This window comes from Hyperolius riggenbachi, chromosome 3, assembly GCF_040937935.1.
Source record: "Hyperolius riggenbachi isolate aHypRig1 chromosome 3, aHypRig1.pri, whole genome shotgun sequence".
NCBI lineage: Eukaryota > Metazoa > Chordata > Amphibia > Anura > Hyperoliidae > Hyperolius > Hyperolius riggenbachi.
In genome coordinates this window covers 59,884,937-59,907,546 of record NC_090648.1, presented here as the reverse complement: position 1 = coordinate 59,907,546, position 22,610 = coordinate 59,884,937, and the positions used below count along the sequence as shown (strand labels likewise).

General features: G+C 43.9%; 1 protein-coding gene across 1 annotated transcript in view; it reads right to left on the bottom strand.

The window, feature by feature from the left end:
- The window catches only part of LOC137560743 (zinc finger protein 850-like), a 159,759-nt gene continuing 137,149 nt past the window's right edge, over positions 1-22,610 (bottom strand). The window contains exon 6 of the mRNA XM_068271894.1: positions 1-1,557. Coding sequence (XP_068127995.1) covers positions 741-1,557 — 817 coding nt within the window. The 3' untranslated portion in view covers positions 1-740. The remainder of the gene's footprint in view (positions 1,558-22,610) is intronic.

The window sequence follows — 22,610 nt, the reverse complement described above, 5'->3', positions numbered from 1 at the left end:
TAGATCCAGATTGACGTCACTGAGCATATTACTGGGGCTCCCCACGGCTGAACGGGAAACTGCAGGTGGATGGCAAGGGACGCATCCATGCTTATGGGGACGGAGGAAGCCCCAGATAAGTAAAAAAATACTCTAATACTCATCACTGAGTCTCTTTAAGGGCAAGTTACAGATTATAAATCTAACAGTACATAACACACTGAAACATAATGTAAATTTATATTTAAAAAAATGACCAGGTTTCCATGTACCAGCTGATCATAGTTCACTTCATTTGTGATTAACTTAATATGTCACCAAAAACAATGTAATTTCTGTCTGTCCTGTGGTCTGTGATGGTGGATTAAGCTTCTACAGGGTGCATGAAGCTGCTGTAATATTGCTGTATGCAGACAGTGCAGAACAATATTAGCATTACTACTGGCAGCAAGTTACTGCAAGTTTTGCTATTAGCACAACCTGTGGTGTTTAAGTACTGCTGGTGTTGCTACGATAACAAGCATGTTAATGTAGCAATGATCATTTTCCACAAGTACCACGAGTCACACTAATAATGGAACTCATGATAACATGATACCGGCAGTAATGGTAATATTGCTGTAAACTGTCTGCATACAGCAATTTTACTGCAGCTTCAATGCATCAACCCCCAAATCACATATGTTAATTAATAAATCTGTTCTACTTATCAATAATCATAATCCTGTGATGCTACAGCAATATGTTTATTAAAACACAGCTTACAGGCTGACATCCACTCGCTCATGTATCTTCTGATGTCTTCTCAGATGGGACTGCCGTGAGAAGCTCTTGTCACATTCTAAACAACTAAATGGCTTTTCTCCTGTGTGAGTTCTCTGATGCCGAGTAAGAGTTGAATTCTGTGAGAATCTTTTATCACATTCTGTACATTTATATGGTTTCTCTCCAGTGTGAATCCGGAGATGTATACGAAATGCTTGTTCAGTGCTGAAGGACTTATCACATTCAGAGCAAGAAAACAGCTTCTCTCCTGTGTGAATCCTCTGGTGGTATTTGAGGCTTGCTTTGGAAGTTAAACTTTCTTCACATACTGAGCAAGGAAACAGCTTCTCTCCTGTGTGAATCCTCTGGTGTTCTATGAGGTGGCATTTTGTGGTAAAACATTTCTGACATTCAAAGCAGGAAAAAATCTTCTCTCCAGTATGAATCCTCTGATGTCTTATAAGGGATGACTTCTCAGTGAAAGATGTGTCACATTCTGAGCAGGAAAAGGGCTTCTCTCCAGTGTGAATCCTCTGATGAAGCATGAGGTTTCCCTTGAGACTGAAACATTTTTGACATTCAGGGCAAGAAAATGGCTTCTCCCCAGTGTGTCTCCTCTGGTGTCTAATAAGGTCTGATTGAAAAATGAAGCTTTTCTCACACTCTGAGCAGAAAAATGGCCTCTCCCCAGTGTGACTCCTCTGATGACTAATAAGCTGTGATTGATAAGTGAAGCTTTTCTCACACTCTGAGCAGTGATGCGGCTTGCCTCCTCTGTGACTCATCATGGGCTGCTGGAGATACTTTTTGCTCCTGCAACTGAATATATTATATGTTATTGTTGCTATATTACCAGAAGCTCTGACAGCATATCAAACAAAACAAATGTTCTATTATAGGGATGCTCATTCAGATTCCACTAAAATGCAATTGCCGCATTTCAGATTGGAAATCTGTATGTCCACATTGGAATTTGGTACTTGGAAATAACAATGCGGAAGCAGATTTTTGCGTAAATGTGAAAACTTATGTGGAAATTACGCTTAATGATATGCAGTAATTTTAAGCCAATCAGAATAACTCAGAGTTAATAAACCAATGAGTGAATGCGGATTTTAAGCAAAAATTTTGGTGGAAAATCCGCATTACAGATACTGGGTAATTTTAAGCCAATCAGAAGACTCAGAAAGTTGGAATGAATTAGCCAATCAGATAATGCCTTTTTTCGCCGGAACTCCATTTACCGATATTTGGTAATTTCAAGCCTTTCAGAACTTCAGAAGACTTGCAATGAATAGTTAATCAGAGAACGTGACCATTTATTTTTGGTGGAATGCGGAAAGACGTGAAAGGAGTAAATCAGTAGCAGTAATCAGCATTTCCGATCATCTCTAGTCTATTAGAAAACTACACTTCAAATGATAATCCTTTTTAAGACACTTGGAACTAGCACATGATAATCCATAATGTGGCTTATTAGATCGTCATTTACAAAAGGAATTTGCGAAAAGGAACACAATCCTCTTTTATTTATATGCAATGTGCACTGTCCAGCTGCCAGAATCGTGTGCCATGAAAAAGCAGGCTTGTTGGCATCTTTGTGTAGGTCCTTGCCAGGCGGTGCTTTGTTACTGGTTCATGCCACTATTCCTCATACCACTTAGCCTGAGATGACTCTGATTAATGTACCACATGGCCACTCATTCTCAACCCTCAGTCTTTAGTCCTTATTTGACTACTGCCCTCCAAAATATGTTTTACCACTATTTTAAAATATTACATTGTCTAAGTAGAGATGATCAGGGTAGCAATGCACTGATATTATGCTGGCAATACACAATTAGATTTTTCAGTTGATTTACTGTCCGATCTTATTTTCAATCGATTTTCCGATCCATGGTCTTATCTTGTCTTATCAATTTCCATTCATTTCTATGAGAAATCGATCAGAAAAACAATCAAAAATAAGATTGATCATGTCGGAAGATGTCTATTGAACCATCTTTCTGCTGAAAAAACTTATGGTGTATTCCCAGCATTAATGCAATAAATGAATACATTCATTTTATCTTATAACTGACCTGCATATCAAATCATGACTGGTTACTGAACTCTGTTAAACTATACAACCCTTTTATTATCCCTAGTTTGTTAATCAATTATCTTACCTGTGCGATTTATTCAGACTTTCTTTATGTACAATGACATTATTTTCACTTTATTTTAAAATCAACAAACAAAATTGACATAAAGAGCAACTGTTAAAAATTCAAACTAAAGAAAGCAAAATAATACAATACAATCCTAACTACAATGTGTTTAGACTAATATTACAACTGAGTAAATCAGAATGGTCATAGTTACTGTGAGGAAACGCGGAGGAGCCGCCGCCTCTCACAGTGAGGCAGCTGTTTCCGCGTTCAGCAGCGCGTCACAACGCGAAAAAACCGCCGCATGCCGCTTAGGCAGAGCGGCGGAATCCGCATTGGTAACGGCGGAATCCGCATTGGTAACGGCGGAATCCGCATCAGAGGCGGCCCCCGCACTAGATACATTGCATGACAGTACTGGTGTTGCTGGGACTGATAGTCCACCAAGATTCAGACTTACACGCGCGCGAGCACAGAGGCAGAGTTTAAATAGCAGTTAGAAAGGAGTCGGCTGACCAGCTGGGTCAGCTGACAAATTCCACTGCTCCCATTGGACCAGCAATTAGGGAGGTCCTGGAAAGGTCCTAGAGTATATATACTGCTGGTTGTTCACTTGCTCTTTGTCTGGCGTGCGATCACTTATGTGGAAGCACCCAGATCCGTAGTCAGATCCGCAAGTGTGCCGGGACCAGCTGGAGCTGTAATCCTACACTTAGCTAGATTCTGTTGATAGCTAAAGTACTAGTTTGATTGTGATTATTGTGATTATCTGTTATGACTTTTGCCTGCCTTGACTACCCTTCTGAACTCTGATCTTGTACCTCGATATTTCTGAAACTCTGTTGCCGAACCCCGGCTCGTTCCTTGACTCTGCTTCTGCCTCCTGATTTTGTACCCCGATATTTCTGATACCCCGTTGCTGAACCCTGCCTGTACTCTGACTCCGCCTTTGCCTCCTGATCTTGTACTTTATCTGTCCGTGTGTGTACGACCTGGCTTGTCCGACCTCGAGAACCGACCTTACTGTTAGAGGCGGTTCCTCGTTCTGTTAAGTGACCCTTCCGCCAGAGGGTTACTTTCAGTATATCCTTCCCGCTGGCAGCCTGACTCCTCCCGCCTTGGAGAGCTCAGGTTTGCGGAAGGAATCTGTGAAGCTCTCCTTACTGCACTGAGGCCTAGTCCTCAAAGTGTTACAGTTACACCAAACACTACACTCTACTCAAGTGAACAGAGGTTAGCTAGTATATCGGATTATCAGTGATACTGCAGATCACGTATAATCTGGTATACATCTGTATTTCCTGTGATACTGCAGATCACTGGTAATCAGATCCTCTCTGTGCTTCACCGATCGTTACAGAACGCCAGACCAAAAAAATGCAAATGGACGCACACACTGACCGTCTGGGCGCACTTGCCACTTCGGTGGAAAACATCAACCAAGTGCTGGGTAGCCACAAGACTATGATTGATGTCCTGTCAGGCTCTGTGCAAACCCTCCAGACGTCAGTTGATTCAGTGCGATCCTCTCCTAGTACTGACATACGTATGCCTGTACCTGATAAGTTTTCCGGCCACAAGTCTGACTTCCGGAATTTCAGGAGTAGAGTGTTGTCGTATTTCGAGTTGAGACCCCGATCCTCGGGGACTGAGACCCAACGGGTCATCTTTATTAAAACTTTGCTGACTGGGGACTCCCAGTCCTGGGCATACAACCTGCCTCCTACCAATATTGCCCTGACCTCGGTGGAGGAATTCTTTAAGGCCATGGCCATAATTTATGACGACCCTGACCTTGCCGCGTCCTCTGAGCGGAAGCTCAAACTTTTGCGGCAAGGCAGAGGCTCGGTCGAGGATTATGCGGCAGAGTTCCGTAGGTGGTCAGTCACCGCTAGATTCGATAACTTTGCTCTGATGGATTACTTCCTGTCTGGGTTGTCGGAGGAAGTCTCTGATCTAATGTTAACTGTACCCAAGCCCAAGACAGTCGATGAGGCCATATCATCGGCCATTCGAGTTGATCGTAGGTTATGCCATCAGAAGCAGGTTAGGGGTAGTCACCGCGTCAGGGTGACATCTTACGCGGCACCATTCGCTACACCCCTAGTAACACCTTCTCCGCCTGTCTCACCCTCTCCGGCCTTGCCTCCACCCGAACCAATGCAGATTGGTCATTCGAAGTTGACCCAGGTGGAGCGACGGCGGAGAATGACGGAACAGCTGTGCCTGTATTGCGCAGCAGCAGGGCATAGGGTGCGAAACTGCCCTAACAAGTCGGGAAACGACTTTGCCTAGGAGTAGTGGGGGGTGACACCCTAGGCACACAATTTTCACCCCTTAAAGAGAAAAAATTGCTTCTCCCCTGTACTATCACATGGGAGAATAAGTCCGTAGCCACTGAAGCGTTTGTTGATTCTGGCTCAGCGGCTAATTTTATGGATCTTGAATTTGCTCAGGAGTTGGGTATTCCCCTCACTCCAGTGAGGTCACAGCAGTAGACGATTCCCCTCTGCAATGGGATCGCCCACTGTCACAGACCCCGGAGGTGAAGGTCGTCATAGGGGTACTGCATGGGGAGCAGTTACGATTTTTTGTGTTATGCATGTCTACCTCCACTATTATCCTAGGCATGCCGTGGCTGCAAATCCATTCTCCGCACATAGACTGGGCTACGGGTCAGGTAACCAGATGGTCCGATCATTGTCACCAACGGTGTTTAGGGAAGGTGACATTGGGTCGGACCAAGATTCTTGTGGAGGGGGTTCCCGAAGAGTATGCAGAGTTCTCTGATGTATTTTGTCCTAAGTCTGCTGATCAGTTACCCCCTCATCGCCCGTTCGATTGCCCCATTGATCTCCGTGCTGGTTGTATGCCTCCTAGGGGTCACCTGTATAACTTGTCCGGTCCAGAGAAGATGGCTATGCAGGAATACATTCGTGATAACTTAGCCAAGGGGTTCATCCGGCCCTCCCGGTCGCCTGCTGGGGCCGGTTTCTTTTTCGTTAAAAAGAAAGACGGGGGTCTCCGACCTTGTATTGATTATCGGGGCCTCAATAAGATCACGATAAAAAATCGCTATCCGTTACCCTTGATAGACGATTTATTTACGCAACTCACAGCCGCAAAGATCTTCTCTAAATTGGATCTGAGGGGGGCATACAATCTAATCCGCATCAGAGAGGGTGATGAGTGGAAGACGGCCTTCAACACACCCGACGGGCATTACGAGTACCTAGTGATGCCCTTCGGGTTGTGCAATGCGCCAGCCGTCTTCCAAGAATTAATCAATGAGGTATTCCGGGAGGTTTTGGGTAGATTCGTGTTGGTATACCTCGATGACATACTAATTTATTCCAATAACCTCTCCGAACACAGAGTTCACGTAAAATTTGTCCTAAACAAATTAAGACAGAATAGGCTCTACGCGAAGGTGGAAAAGTGTATATTTGAAGTGACCACGGTCACGTTTCTGGGATACGTAATTTCCACCTCGGGCCTCTCAATGGATCCTGCCAAGGTCACAGCCGTGTTGGAGTGGCCACAGCCAGTGGGGTTGAAGGCCCTGCAGAAATTTTTGGGGTTCGCGAACTATTACAGGAGGTTCATTAAGGGATACTCCACCTTAGTTGCCCCCCTTACCAGTCTCACGAAAAAAGGGGCGGATACCAACCACTGGTCTCCTGAAGCCATGGCGGCATTTGCTTTATTGAAAAAATTATTTTGCTCAGCACCAATTTTGAGGCATGTTGACACGTCCTTTCCCTTCATTGTGGAGGTTGATGCCTCAGAAGTTGGGGTGGGGGCGGTGCTGTCGCAACGGTCTGGGTTGCAGGGCAGATTACACCCATGTGCTTATTTTTCCCGCAGGTTTTCACCTGCAGAAAAAAATTATGATATAGGCAACCGGGAACTTCTGGCTATTAAGTTGGCATTTGAGGAGTGGCGCCACTGGTTAGAGGGGGCAGAACACACGATCACAGTTTACACCGACCATAAGAACTTGGAATACATCGAGGGGGCGAAGAGATTGAGTCCCCGTCAGGCCCGATGGTCTTTGTTTTTTACAAGGTTTAGATTTATAATCACGTACACCCCAGGCAGCAAAAACGTCAAGGCAGATGCCCTCTCCAGGTGTTTTGAACCAGAAACGGCACAGCCACCCGCTCCTGAGTCTATCATCCCGCGGGAACTAGTGTTAGCCGCAACAGAGACTTGGGAGGATTGGACGGAGGTTTTGGGTCCATTTCAGCAGGACGTTCCTGAGGGAAAACCCGAAGGGGTTATGTTTATCCCTTTGCCCTTTCGTTTACAAATCCTGCACCTCTTTCATGCCCATAAGAATGCTGGTCATCCTGGAGCTGCTAGAACGCAGGATCTGATTGCCAGGTGTGCTTGGTGGCCTTCTTTGGCAACAGATTGCAAAGAGTTTGTCAGGGAGTGTGCGGTCTGTGCCAAGAGTAAACCTTCCCGGCTGGCATCTGTAGGTAAGCTGCAGCCTTTGCCCACCCCGAGTGAGCCATGGACCCACTTGTCCATGGATTTTGTGGGAGAATTGCCCAGGTCTGAAGGAATGTTGGTCATTTGGGTGGTAGTCGACCGTTTTAGCAAGATGGCCCATTTTGTGCCCCTGAAAGGACTCCCCTCGGCTCAGGAACTGGCCGAGTTGTTCATCATTCACGTCTTCCGGCTGCATGGCATTCCGGAAGACATTGTGTCGGATAGGGGAGTCCAATTTGTCTCTGGTTTCTGGAGGGCATTTTGCCGCCAAATGGGCATGAAGTTGTCTTTTTCGTCAGGCTACCACCCACAGACTAATGGGCAGACGGAACGTATCAATCAATCTTTGGAACAATTCCTAAGATGTTACGTTGCGGAAGCACAGACTGACTGGGTAAAATTTTTGCCCTTCGCGGAATTTGCACAAAATAATTTGAAGAACTCCTCATCTGGGTTCTCTCCATTCCAGATTGTGACAGGGAGATCACCCAAATTTTCCCCTTTTCCAGTCGTGTCATCCCCATTTCCAGCACTGGAGGATTGGCAAAGATCACTTAGGGACAATTGGGGAATTGTTAAGGGGAATTTGCAGAAGGCGTTCCAGAGTCAGAAGGGTCAAGCAGACAAAAGATGATCCGTGGAATGGAAGTTTCAGCCAGGGGAGTTAGTCTGGGTGTCCACACGTCACTTGACCCTGAAGCAGCCTTCTACCAAACTGGGTCCCAGGTTTGTGGGTCCATTCCCAGTAACCAAGAGAATCAATAACGTGACTTACGCCATTGATCTTCCTGCCAGCATGCGGGGCGTAAGGTCGTTTCATGTGTCCCTACTCAAACCTGCGGTCCAGGTGGGTTCCGCTCCTCCTCCACCTGTGTTGGTAGATGACCAACCTGAATATGAGGTGGAAAAGTTTTTAGATTCACGTGTTGTGCAAAACTCAGTACAATATCTCGTACACTGGAAAGGGTACGGCATTGAGGAGAGGCAATGGGTACCAGGGACGCGCAAGCATGCAGACGAATTAAGGAGAGAATTTCATGCCTCACATCCCGAGAAACCTGGTGGGAGTTGTCCGGAGTCCACTCCTCGGGGGGGGGGGGTACTGTGAGGAAACGCGGAGGAGCCGCCGCCTCTCACAGTGAGGCGGCTGTTTCCGCGTTCAGCGAAAAAAACGCCGCATGCCGCTTAGGCAGAGCGGCGGAATCCGCATTGGTAACGGCGGAATCCACATCAGAGGCGGCCCCCGCACTAGATACATTGCATGACAGTACTGGTGTTGCTGGGACTGATAGTCCACCAAGATTCAGACTTACACGCGCGCGAGCACAGAGGCAGAGTTTAAATAGCAGTTAGAAGGGAGTCGGCTGACCAGCTGGGTCAGCTGACAAATTCCACTGCTCCCATTGGACCAGCAATTAGGGAGGTCCTGGAAAGGTCCTAGAGTATATATACTGCTGGTTGTTCACTTGCTCTTTGTCTGGCGTGCGATCACTTATGTGGAAGCACCCAGATCCGTAGTCAGATCCGCAAGTGTGCCGGGACCAGCTGGAGCTGTAATCCTACACTTAGCTAGATTCTGTTGATAGCTAAAGTACTAGTTTGATTGTGATTATCTGTTATGACTTTTGCCTGCCTTGACTACCCTTCTGAACTCTGATCTTGTACCTCAATATTTCTGATACTCTGTTGCCGAACCCCGGCTTGTTCCTTGACTCTGCTTCTGCCTCCTGATTTTGTACCCCGATATTTCTGATACCCCGTTGCTGAACCCTGCCTGTACTCTGACTCCGCCTTTGCCTCCTGATCTTGTACTTTATCTGTCCGTGTGTGTACGACCTGGCTTGTCCGACCTCGAGAACCGACCTTACTGTTAGAGGCGGTTCCTCGTTCTGTTAAGTGACCCTTCCGCCAGAGGGTTACTTTCAGTATATCCTTCCCGCTGGCAGCCTGACTCCTCCCGCCTTGGAGAGCTCAGGTTTGCGGAAGGAATCTGTGCAGCTCTCCTTACTGCACTGAGGCCTAGTCCTCAAAGTGTTACAGTTACACCAAACACTACACTCTACTCAAGTGAACAGAGGTTAGCTAGTATATCGGATTATCAGTGATACTGCAGATCACGTATAATCTGGTATACATCTGTATTTCCTGTGATACTGCAGATCACTGGTAATCAGATCCTCTCTGTGCTTCACCGATCGTTACAGTTACCTGGTAGGATGTAGTACTGGGGCTCCTTATTCCTGGGAAGTCCCTGGTATTCTGCTACCTGACTTAGTTCTGACCCATCTTTTATTCTCTTCTTCTCCATTCACTGGCATGAGGTTTTTTTCTATTGGTTAAAAAGGGTTTCCTGTTAACAGCAAAAGGTGTGTTTACACTATTATTAAAAGACAGTTCCAAGAACTCTTTATGTAAATTAACCCCCAGCCAGTAAGGTGATAACTTCATTAACATTCCACAATATGAACAAAAGGCAAATGGATGGAGTTGACCAAAGTTGGAGATTTTTCAATAACATAACAATAGATGGAACCACAATGAATAGGTCAGTAGTGGATAGACAGTTTCAGTGTTCTATGCATACATATTAATATGTTTTGTACCAAATTCACAAATTTGGAAAGCATTCTCCTCAAAATCTTCTTAGAAATCTCATATTAATATGCCTATCTTTTTTTAAAGTCAAATTTTATTGAATTTTTTTAACAAAAGGTGCCAATATGGACAGCACAAACATATGCAACAAAACAAAACAATTAAGTCCCATCTACATGATAGCATTCTTTGTACGATTCAATTACGATTCTATTTACGATCCAATTAAATCTGACATGTCCGATCAGGATTTGATTCTATTCAATTCGATTTGCCATTGTTTTGCAATGGCAAATCGAATTGCAGTGGAGCAGAGTAGCGCTCCCATTTACAAAATATCACAGAGTTCTGCTAACCTATATATGCTGAATCCAGATTAGGGTCCGGTTAACCTAAATCAGGTCATTTTTATGAGCGTCCAACCATCTGAACCATGGAGAATGAGGAGTAACAGAGGCGCCAATTTAGAGTAAAATATTTTAAAAACAATTTAAAAGGAGGGGGGTTGGTGGTTACCACCCTCAAGTATAAAGTGACCAGCCAATGAGTCTTATATAAGTAGACAATGTAATTTATTTTAAAATCTCCAGGCAAGCAACGCGTTTCACGGGTCAAAAGCCTGCTTCATCAGGCAATCAATTTTGGAGATACATTGAAGAGACAGAGAGAAAAAAAGAGACAAGAAAATACACAAATGAATGGAATACAGTATTACAGTGGACGCCAGTTGTTTAAATAGTAAAAACTTCGTAAAAAATCAGAACAATTCATAATCAGATATGAGCTCAACACAGACAAATGTCAAACATATGGCCATCTCTCATTAAAACGTATGATGGTATGTTACACTATGCAAGGCAATCCGACGTGAATAAATGAAAGATCCAGAGCACCATTATGAATGCCTGTAAAATATATAAAAAACGAGGACAAAGCTGGATTCAATAAATATATCACTCACTGACAATGAATCATCAGGATACATAAGAATAAGTGCATAGACAAAGCACAATGTCCTAGGACTAGTTTAAAACTTTTATAACTAACCAACAGAGAGTTTATAAAGCGCATAGTGCAAAGTGCTGCAGACAAATATATAATAAAAAGTAGACCATAACCTTTACACTATTCAAGCTGAGAAGAGGTACTCACCACAACTGTGTCGTTCAAAAGTGAAGTGCCAACTGTAGGGGAATATTGCTGCCAGCTGAAGTTATAACAGCGTGGGACGCCAGCGAGGACAGGTATCCGGAAGTAAACAGCGCATAGCAGCTTCCGGTAGTATTGGCTGATGGAGGGGCAGCGCGGAATGACGGTGACGTCATACCATTGTGTACGCGTGTGGGGGGTGGACGCGGATACAAGGACGCATAATACGTAATAGCGTGGAGAAGAGCAAGGACATGCGCAATGTGTATTTAAGAGACGGCGCCGCCATGCTGGAAGCGGCGGTTGTGCGCCAGTATTAGTTTGGCATCATGTGTAGTGAAATTAAGTTACAATCATCCAGGGGTGACTAAATTTTCGTGGAGTTAACATAATCTGCGCAAAGTTCACATTAAATGAGATTAACGTGGGAGCATAAACCTAGGAGTAGCTGGTAGTGAAATGCTACCATCTTGTGGCCAATTGTATTAAAACATCCTCTTCCAGAAGGATTGTAAATAATGCAATGTTACTGTATTTGGTCTAAATAACCAGGTCTGGGAGTATAGAGAGTTGGGAAGGGGATAGGGGGGGGAAAGGAGAGGGAAAGGGAGGAAAAAAGAAGAAGGGGTGGGGGGTGGGGGGTTTGAACAAGAGTTAGGAAAAAAAGAACAATTGACATCAAATGGGTAGAAATACATACTGTAATTAGAAATGATTGCTGGATCTCGCTATATAAACATGATTATTAAATATAAAAATGTTATTAACACAAAATAAACAATTATTAAAATAAACGTTAATCAAGGGGAACGATAAAAGAGAGGACTATGGTCGGCAGGAAAATTCCATGTTGACCGATTAAAAGAGTTTTTCCAAAACTTTATTAAGGCCCTCAGGGGCCAGGGTCCTGAGGGTCTGTATCCAATACATCTCTTTGTTCTTCAAAGCCTCAAAAGTATTTTTTCCTAACTCTTGTTCAAACCCCCCACCCCCCCTTCTTCTTTTTCCTCCCTTTCCCTCTCCTTTCCCCCCCCCCTATCCCCTTCCCAACTCTCTATACTCCCAGACCTGGTTATTTAGACCAAATACAGTAACATTGCATTTCACTACCAACTACTCCCCACGTGAATATCTAGGTTTATGCTCCCACGTTAATCTCATTTAATGTGAACTTTGCGCAGATTATGTTAACTCCACGAAAATTTAGTCACCCCTGGATGATTGTAACTTAATTTCACTACGCATGATGCTAAACTAATACTGGCGCACAACCGCCGCTTCCAGCATGGCGGCGCCGTCTCTTAAATACACATTGCGCATGTCCTTGCTCTTCTCCACGCTATTACGTATTACGCGTCCTTGTATCCACGTCCACCCCCCACACGCGTACACAACGGTATGACATCACCGTCATTCCGCGCTGCCCCTCCGTCAGCCAATACTACCGGAAGCTGCTATGTGCTGTTTACTTCCGGATACCTGTCCTCGCTGCCGTCCCACGCTGTTATAACTTCAGCTGGCAGCAATATTCCCCTACAGTTGGCGCTTCACTTTCGAACGACACAGTCGTGGTGAGTACCTCTTCTCAGCTTGAATAGTGTAAAGGTTATGGTCTACTTTTTATTATATATTTGTCTGCAGCACTTTGCACTATGCGCTTTATAAACTCTCTGTTGGTTAGTTATAAAAGTTTTAAACTACTCCTAGGACATTGTGCTTTGTCTATGCACTTATTCTTATGTATCCTGATGATTCATTGTCAGTGAGTGATATATTTATTGAATCCAGCTTTGTCCTCGTTTTTTATATATTTTACAGGCATTCATAATGGTGCTCTGGATCTTTCATTTATTCACGTCGGATTGCCTTGCATAGTGTAACATACCATCATACGTTTTAATGAAAGATGGCCATATGTTTGACATTTGTCTGTGTTGAGCTCATATCTGATTATGAATTGTTCTGATTTTTTACGAAGTTTTTACTATTTAAACACCTGGCGTCCACTGTAATACTGTATTCCATTCATTTGTGTATTTTCTTGTCTCTTTTTTTCTCTCTGTCTCTTCAGTGTATCTCCAAAATTGATTGCCTGATGAAGCGGGCTTTTGACCCGTGAAACGCGTTGCTTGCCTGGAGATTTTAAAATAAATTACATTGTCTACTTATATAAGACTCATTGGCTGGTCACTTTATACTTGAGGGTGGTAACCACCAACCTTTTAAATTGTTTTTAAAATATTTTACTCTAAATTGGCACCTCTGTTACTCCTCATTCTCCATTGATCTAGTCCACCCTTGGTGGAGGGGTGTATCCCCGTTTTTTCTTGTCTACAGAGAGCGACTTCTTAAACCTGAGTGGGGTCAGGTTACAATTCTCCCCACCTGCATTTCCAGTGGTTGCCTTAGTGGTGACCCAGACTTGTGAGTATATTACTCGTTGTTGTTTTGTCTTGATTCAATTGCCAAGACGTACTGCACTATATTGGGCTCTCGGTTTCATATCTTTACATTTCTTCAAACCATCTGAACCAAATCTTCTCAAATTGCTTAAAGAGACACTGAAGCGAAAAAAAATATGATATAGTGAATTGGTTGTGTACTATGAATAATTACTAGAAGATTAGCAGCAAAGAAAATATTCTCATACTTTTATTTTCAGGTATATAGTGTTTTTTCTAACATTGCATCATTCTATAATATGTGCAGATTACACAACACTCAGCATTCAAAATGAGTCTTTCAGAGCAGTCTGTGAAGTAATGACCTCTCCTCTAGCAGAGGAAAAGTAAATAGTCCAGAAACAGTTGAGATAATAAAAGTCAGATAACAGCCCTCTCCACGACTAACTTAGTCGGAGAGCTTAATGGCTTGTTTGCATAGAGATAACAACTGGAGTTTCTCAACTCTTCCTGTACTGGAAACAATTACACTGATGTATCTGATCTTAATGTTTTATTTCTTAGCTGTGCTATACATACAAATCATAATATCATCATTTTTTTTTTCGCTTCAGTGTCTCTTTAATAGCACCACGTTTTCCATAGACTCCTTTAAGGATAGGAAGTGAATATATGTATCTTTAAATGGAACCTTTATTCTCATTCATGTATTTTTTTATTTTCTATTATTGACACTAAAACATTTGTATTATCTGAATGTATTAAATACACATATATCACAGCACAAAATTCTCTTTCCTACTTTGAAAACTTGTTAGCTGTGATATAATATGACCTCCTCTCATTAATAATATTTAATGATATCCTATTTAACTTTTTAAAATTAAAACAACTTTTAAAAGAGCATTCCTGCTGATGGCACAATGGATCATTAGTACTGGAGTGACTTAGATGCAGCTACATTGCTGCTGATAATAAAATGCTATTTGTATTGCCTGGTTAATCCATGCAGGTTGGGTTTTAGGTTAATGATATTCTTGTGTTTGAGTCATTTTTATATTATATAACTTTGCAAAATAACATCAAGATGCATACAACTGATCAGTTTTCTTTAAATTAAATCATTACATTTCATTTAATTTAAATTCTAAGTATTGGCAAATGAAGCAGGTAAGCAGGAGAGACCGGCACTGCGGAAAAGCTGTGTTTATTCTTGATTACATGCAAGCAGGGATGTGCACATGAGCAACAAAAGCAAGGCTATCTTGCACATTAAAAGCATGCAGTTAGATGTGGGGTACCTGGCGGTGCGGTGGGTGCTGGGTGGTCAAGCCTGATGGCCGTTTCGCGCACGTCTGCGCATCTACGGAGGCAGCCTCCGTAGATGCGCAGACGCGCGCGAAACGGCCGTCAGGCTTGACCACCCAGCACCCACCGCACCGCCAGGTACCCCACATCTAACTGCATGCTTTTAATGTGCAAGATAGCCTTGCTTTTGTTGCTCATGTGCACATCCCTGCTTGCATGTAATCAAGAATAAACACAGCTTTTCCGCAGTGCCGGTCTCTCCTGCTTACCTGCTTCATTTGCCAATATGTTTGTCTATCTACCAGAGCACGCCTAGCTGTTTAGCAAGAGGTACCTGTTTAAAGACTACTTATGCTCACTTGCTGCACCATAGTGCCAACCCGCTTTTTTCCTTTGCATTTGTTCATAAATTCTAAGTATGTTTAGTTGAAACCTTGTTCAGGCTATTTAGTAGAATATTATTTATTGTCAAGTAAAAGTTAAAAAGTGTGTTCACACTATGCAGTTGCAAAGTGGCCGCACTGCGCAGGCACAAATCACATCCAAGTCCTGCGCAGTAGCACAGGGTGCTCATAAATGGCTTTTTTCTCCATGCACAAGTGTCTGTGTGCTGCTGCACAGGAGAAAAACCACTGGCACCTGGACCAGTGCAGCTGCACGCTTACATAGAGGGTAATGCAGTAGCAAAGATAAGGAAGGTCCCGGCCAGCAGCAGTGGGGTTGCTGAGGATTGGGGAAGCCTCTGGATCATCCGGAGGTTTCCCCTACTGATGTTATTATCTAAACTAAAAAAACAAAACAAAAAAAACATTGCAACCCTTCTAATATTTTATTTAATCCCCTTATGCCTCAAAAACACCTCACATTTCTGTTGGCATGAGGCCTAAATACCTTTAATGTTACCTTGTGATGTCTGGCACCAAAATCTCTGCAGCAGAGCCAGTTAGAGACCTGACTGTATACTGTCAAAAGAACTGAAAAACATGTCAGCACAATATAAATACTCAAAACGTAAATATTAACATTATAAAATAATACTGAACCTAAATTATGAACTTTATGTAATTAAAGTAAAATGAATATCTGTGCAGATTACACAAGTAGAATTTACTGATAATGTTTAAGAGCACAAGTCTATTAAAAAGATTAGTTAAAAAACTTAGTCTAATCTAGTCTAGTCTAGACTAATCTAGTTAAAGAAAAAATGTTTAACCTCCTTGGCGGTAACCCCGAACGTAGTTCGGGGTAAGCCACGCAGGAGGTTTTCTCAGGCCCTGCTGGGCCGATTTGCTTAATTTTTTTTTGCTGCACGCAGCTAGCACTTTGCTAGCTGCGTCAGCGCACTGATCGCCACCGCCCCGCGCTCGATCGCTGCTATCTGTCGCGCCGCGCCGCCCCCCCCTAGACCCCATGCGCTGCCTGGCCAATCAGTGACAGGCAGCGCTGAGGGGTGGATCGGGACTCCCAATGACGTCCCGACGTCGGTGACATTGGTGACGTCATCCCGCCCCGTCGCCCCGTCGCCCTCTTCGAACGGGATTTCCTTATCGGAGATCGCCGAAGGCAATCGAAGCGGGCGGGGGGATGCCGCTGAGCAGCGGCTATCATGTAGCGAGCCCTGGGCTCGAGGGCTCGCTACATGATTTAAAATAAAAACAAAAAACTGCTGCGCTGCCTCCTGGCGGAATTTTCTAGACTGCCAGGAGGGTTAGGAACAAAAGGCTTTCAGAGCCAACATGACCAGCAAGACGAGCGGCAGGGGTCACACTTGAGAGAAACGCAGTGTTTCACCGAATACCAAATGCTATGGAAATGCATGTAAGGATAGTCTATGGTGACTATGTGGAAAAGGAATATTTCTACAGAGTACATAAGTAAAATTTACTGATAATGTTTAGGAGTGAGTGGCAATCAGAGCCAACATGACCAACAACAAATGAGAGAGAGCTTTACAGCATCACACACAAAATACTTGTTTATTTACATTCCCTAAGGATCCATTCAAACACTAATGTTTCTCTCCAGCTTGTAGCGTCCATTTATTTTGCATATACCCTTCACCTGAGCTTGTTTGAAGAAACAACACCTTTCTATAAAACCAAATTAAGAATGTTCACAGCGCTACAAATTCCGCCTCTTTTTCCCACTGGGGAGTTGTGTGTAATTCCAGCAATGAGAAAAGAACACTATGCATTTAATTAACCTTCTGGGCGTTTAATTTCTGCCTTGATTTCTGTGTCAAAAGTGGAAAATTGTTTTTCCCTGTGTGTATCAGTTTCACTGGCAAGAGTCACATGTAATTCCAACTACCTGCTCCATTGGCTTAATCTGTATTATATAAAATTCCAGCATATGAGCCACAATAACTCAGACGAAAGTATCGACCAGGATGCTGATGGATACCGAGTTATGTGCATATGCTAGAACTCTTATAATGCAGTCTCCATGGCCATAGCTGGCCTGACGCCACACTGCTACTCTTCACACTGACTTATGCTCCATTCTCAGGTCCTCCATCCTTGAGCCTAATATTTCTGCATCTTCAAGACACCTTTAGGGGTGTCATATATTCATGATGTCATGCAGGTTATGACAGAGCTGGGACAAGGTCCTCCAGCACCCAAGGCTGATACATAAAAGTGCGCCCCTCCATCCCACCCACCCCAGCCGTCACACACTGATTGCGATTAGACTAAGAGGTGCCCCAGAGCCCCCAAACACCCAACACCTTAATCTCTAGTGATTTGGCTTGCAGTCACTGCCATGTATCTCCTTTTCTTATTTCTATCTGCTGCAAACACCACAGGGCAATGATAGCTGAATAAGCTGTGTGCCCCCTCCTACTCTGCGCCCTGAGGCTGGAGCCTCTCTCATCTCTGCCTCGGCCCAGCCCTGGGTTATGATGCCAGCTAGCAATGTAGTCTCCTGCTGCTCTGACAGCCCAGTCATCTGCTAGTGTCCTGAGCTGACACTTACCAGCATTACCACCAAACACACGCAACCTGTGTTTGAATCTTGTCTCTTCTTGTTCAGTAAGCCAGCACCTTGGGCTTCCTGTTCAGTAAGGAGTCCTGGGGCTAGCCTCCCTAACACTGCTATTGCCTCAATCCGGAGAAAAGCACAATATAAATGTTATTTGTCTTGTCTTGCCTAATGGCAGCAATAAGAAAAGAACACTGCATTTAATTTACCTCCTGGGTGTTTCATTTCTCCCTGGATTTCTGTGTCAAAAGTGGCACATTGTTTTTCCCTGTGTGTATCAGTTTCACTGGCAAGAGTCACACACAATTCCAATAATGCACCTTCTTCATGGACTGAATATGTCTTATAAAAGTTCCAGCGTTTGTGCTTGTGCCACAATAACTCAGACTAAAGTATTGACCAGGATACTGATGGATACCGAGTTATTGTGGCACAAGTGCATAAGCTAGAACTCTTATAATGCATTCTCCATGGCCATAGCTGGCCGGACATCACACTGCTACTGTTCTCCCTGACTATTACTTCATCTCAGGTCCTCCAACCTTGAGCATAATATTTCTGCAGCTTCAAGACATCTGTATGCGTGTCATATATTCATAATTCTATTTTCTCAAAGTTTGGGGAAAATGGCATCTATGAAATAGAGGTGCAAAGTAATCTGATATTCTTCTGTTAGGCTCTGTGTAATTATGCTGCATACAGAAGAAAAAAGACCTGACTTTTATGGTGGTTGCCAAAATGTCTATTAGCTAATTAAAATGGTGCAGCAAATGCATATTGCATCCACTTGCCAGAATGTGCAATTATCTCACTGCTATGCCCTGCAGTAGAGATGGCCCGAACCGTTCTTTGGCAGACAGTTCCTGGCATATTTGGGCTGTTTACCATTTTCATTTGATGCAATTTTTTTGTAAAAAAAAAAAAATCACTTTTGCATTTTTTACATTAAAGTCACTGGCCGTCGATTTTAGTGGTTAATAACAATGCCCTCATAGGTGCCAGAGCGCAGGAGTCATGGAGGACAGTGAGGACGGAGCTCTAGCTATACTAAACTATACTAAAGTATAGATAGAGCTAGAGCAAAAAGCATCTGTGAATTGGCTCCAAGGCTCCTCATTGGTCTATTAACAAACCAATGGGGATCAGGAGGATCCCTACTAAGTATAGCTAGAGCTGCGGCGAGGAGCTGCAGTGAGTGGTGGTGGGTGTGCTTCAATCAAATTCATTATACGATATTGGCGTGGGATCATTTCCGAGGATATTGGTGTGGTAAAAAATTGTTTTAAAGGTACATGTAAGTATTTATGGTTAATTAAGAATATTAGAGGACTTTTTTCTTTGTTGTGTTTTTATTCACTTAACTCTTTTGGAAGTGGGTAAGAGTATGTTACTGCTTCAAAAACATGTCATGTTTCATGTACACCATCTGCATCATGTAGGTTGTACAATCCTGCATGTGCTGTCATCTGTGTGCTGCATTTTGCTCGCAGTCCCACATCCCATAAACGGAGCTGGGAAAAAAGGGCGCAGGCCGCTAGTGGACAAAAAGGGCGCCGCCATTCACTCCCATAATAAATAGCGTTTAATGGGCGCCGAGCAGGAAAAAAGGGCGCCGGAGCTAAATAAAGTTTACAAACGGCGCCCGGAGCTAAATAAAGTTTACAAACGGCGCCCGGAGATGTTTAATGATTTATAACTGAACTTGTGGTGATTTACGTTTATAAAATGCACCCGTGCCGAATAACGTTTATGAAAATACTAAACATATTTATCTTATTTAAATAATTAAAACATTATTTAAAGTTTTATCCCTTACTGTTTGTAAAACATTATTATTCACAAAATAAAGCGATCAGTACGTAACGTAAATTGCAAAATATTTTTTGCATCCACAATTAGTAAAACATTATTATCCACATAATAAAGGGGACCCCCTTTATGTTTAGGCACCAACAGGGGGGTCTTAGGTTTAGGCACCAACAGGGGGGTCTAGGGGTTAGGGGTAGGTACAGGGAGGGTTACTTAGGCAACAACAGGGGGGTCTTAGGTTTAGGCACCAACAGGGGGGTCTTAGGTTTAGGCACCAACAGGGGGGTCTAGGGGTTAGGGATAGGTACAGGGAGGGTTCTGTGTAGTGATGGGCGAACACCTGGATGTTCGGGTTCGGGAAAGTTCGCCGAACATGGCCGAGATGTTCGGCATGTTCGGGCCGAACCCCGAACTTCCCGAACATCCCTATTTTGGGGGCCCTATGGGGTCGCAGGCATAAGGGGGGAGCATGCCCCGATCGCGGGGGGGGGTCGGAAATTCCCCCCACCCCCTCCGCTAGCGCTCCCCCCTCTGCCCGCTTCCCCATTCAAAAGTTTCAAGAAGTACCTGTATAGCGGATGGCCTGGCAGTGGGCGGCACTGTGGAGTGAGGAGGAGGAGGAGTCCGGAGAGTGACGAGTTGAGGGAGGCCGGGCAGCGGGCGTGAGGTCAGCGAAAGGGCGGAACTTCCGCCCTTTCTCTGACCTCACGCCCGCTGCCCGGCCTCCCTCAACTCGTCACTCTCCGGACTCCTCCTCCTCCTCACTCCACAGTGCCGCCCACTGCCAGGCCATCCGCTATACAGGTACTTCTTGAAACTTTTGAATGGGGAAGCGGGCAGAGGGGGGAGCGCTAGCGGAGGGGGTGGGGGGAATTTCCGACCCCCCCCCCGCGATCGGGGCATGCTCCCCCCTTATGCCTGCGACCCCATAGGGGGGCCGTATTGCGGCCTGTTCGGCCGAACAGGGCCCTGTTCGCCCGAACAGGGGCCCTGTTCGGCCCTGTTCGGGGGCATACAGAAGTTCGGGGCGAACCCGAACTTAAAAGGCCGAACACCATGAGGTGTTCGGCCGAACTCGAACATCACCCGAACAGGGTGATGTTCTGCAGAACCCGAACAGTGGCGAACACTGTTCGCCCAACACTAGTTCTGTGTAAGAGTAGGCTTAGGTATAGTTTTAGTAAAATTTTAGTAATAATTACTAATGTTTTACAACACTTATTACGAACGTAGTTATATTTATATCATCTTTATAAACAATATTTTCAGATTTTATTATAAGAACAAACCATAGATGAAGGTTATTCACAACAATATACAATTATAACAATTAAACATATATTATTGTTTTTTTTATAAACGTAATTATAAGTTTAACTTTTGAAATAGGGAAGATTAACGTTTTCACAATTTCCGATTTCATAAACATTATTTAATGATTTATAATTTTGTTAAACATTATTTGTAAACGAAATATAGCACACTATTTTTATAAACCCTATTAATGATTAATTATTATTTAGAGTTTACACCCCGCGCCCTTTTTGTCCGGGCACCCTTTTTGTACGTACGCCCCATAAACAGATTAATTGCTCCCTGTAAACCATCTACAAATTCTGTCATTTCACTGCATGTAAAAAAAATATAGTCACTTTAAATCCAATTTTCAGGGAAATTATCCATAAGGTCTTTAACCTTCTGGGGACTACCTGTAGTAAATCCTATGCCGCACTTGTGGCTGTTTAACTCTGATGTAGCATAGGATTTTCACTGCCTGCTCATTCTGCTCCCGCCATGATCGCGCGCACCTGAGAAGGAAATTACGCTTTCACATGACAGCTGACATCTCCCTTCAGTGATCAGGAGCCATGGCGATTGGCTCCTGATCAGGTGATCACTATGATCGCTGTAATGATCCCAATCAGAACAGCGATGGTAGGAGAGGAATAAGAGGATCCACTCACCTTCCTGATGTTCCCCCGGCAATCGCCGCACCCCTCTGCTCTGGCCGGCATCCCTGCACACTCTGACTCTAAAGTTGGGTCTTGGCTTGATGACATCATCAAGCTGGGACCCGGAACATAATAATTAATTAATTATTGCTGATCATTTCAGGACCCAAGGAGGTGAGTAATGGCTGCTGGCTATATTGGGGACACCTGGACATACTGGGGACAGCAATGCCTAGCTATCTATACTGGGAATCCATCTGCCTGACCCCCCCCCAACATGCCCTTCTCCCCCGCATGTAAAATACACTGGTCCTTAAGGGGGAATAGGCTGCCGGTCCCCAGAAGGTTAATATGTAACTGTCAGGCATAAAATCAAAAATCAATTCTTTATATTTATCTAGTAAACAAGTAATAAGGGTGCTAACCAGGCAATCCAAAAGTTCACAATCACTATTACTTCCCCAATTTACCCAACTTTTATTTGGTACATTGCCACACAAAGGAAGTTGCAGGGCATGCTGGGTTGTCTATTTTTACTTTCCTCTCAGACTTAACTAATGCAGTGATTGGCTGAAGCCTCTTTCCCTCCTTTTTTCCCCTCCCACACCTCTGTTCCTCTCTGATTGACCAATATTTCTCATGCTGAGACAATGCACTTTCTATTGCAGAGCTGGGTGGGAGTCCCTGAAGACTGGGAGGAGACCGGACAATGCATACACAATCAGGCAGAGAAGAGTAAGGGAGGAAATTACATCAGAATTGGCTTCAAGATGGACACAGTCAAAACGGACAATCCTAAGAATGATTTCCTTTTTTTTTCACTATAGAAAATCACTAAAATCAAAATGTGGACAGTGCAAAACATATGTTATGTAAATAGAGCAAGTATTTATCTACTGATATATATTTTTGCTGAGATAGTATGGCTGACAGCTCCTCTTTAAGGGGATGTTAAATCTTCCCTTGTTACCACTGTTTACCTTTAACGATAGCACAGCTGAAAAGTATAGAAAATATGGGGA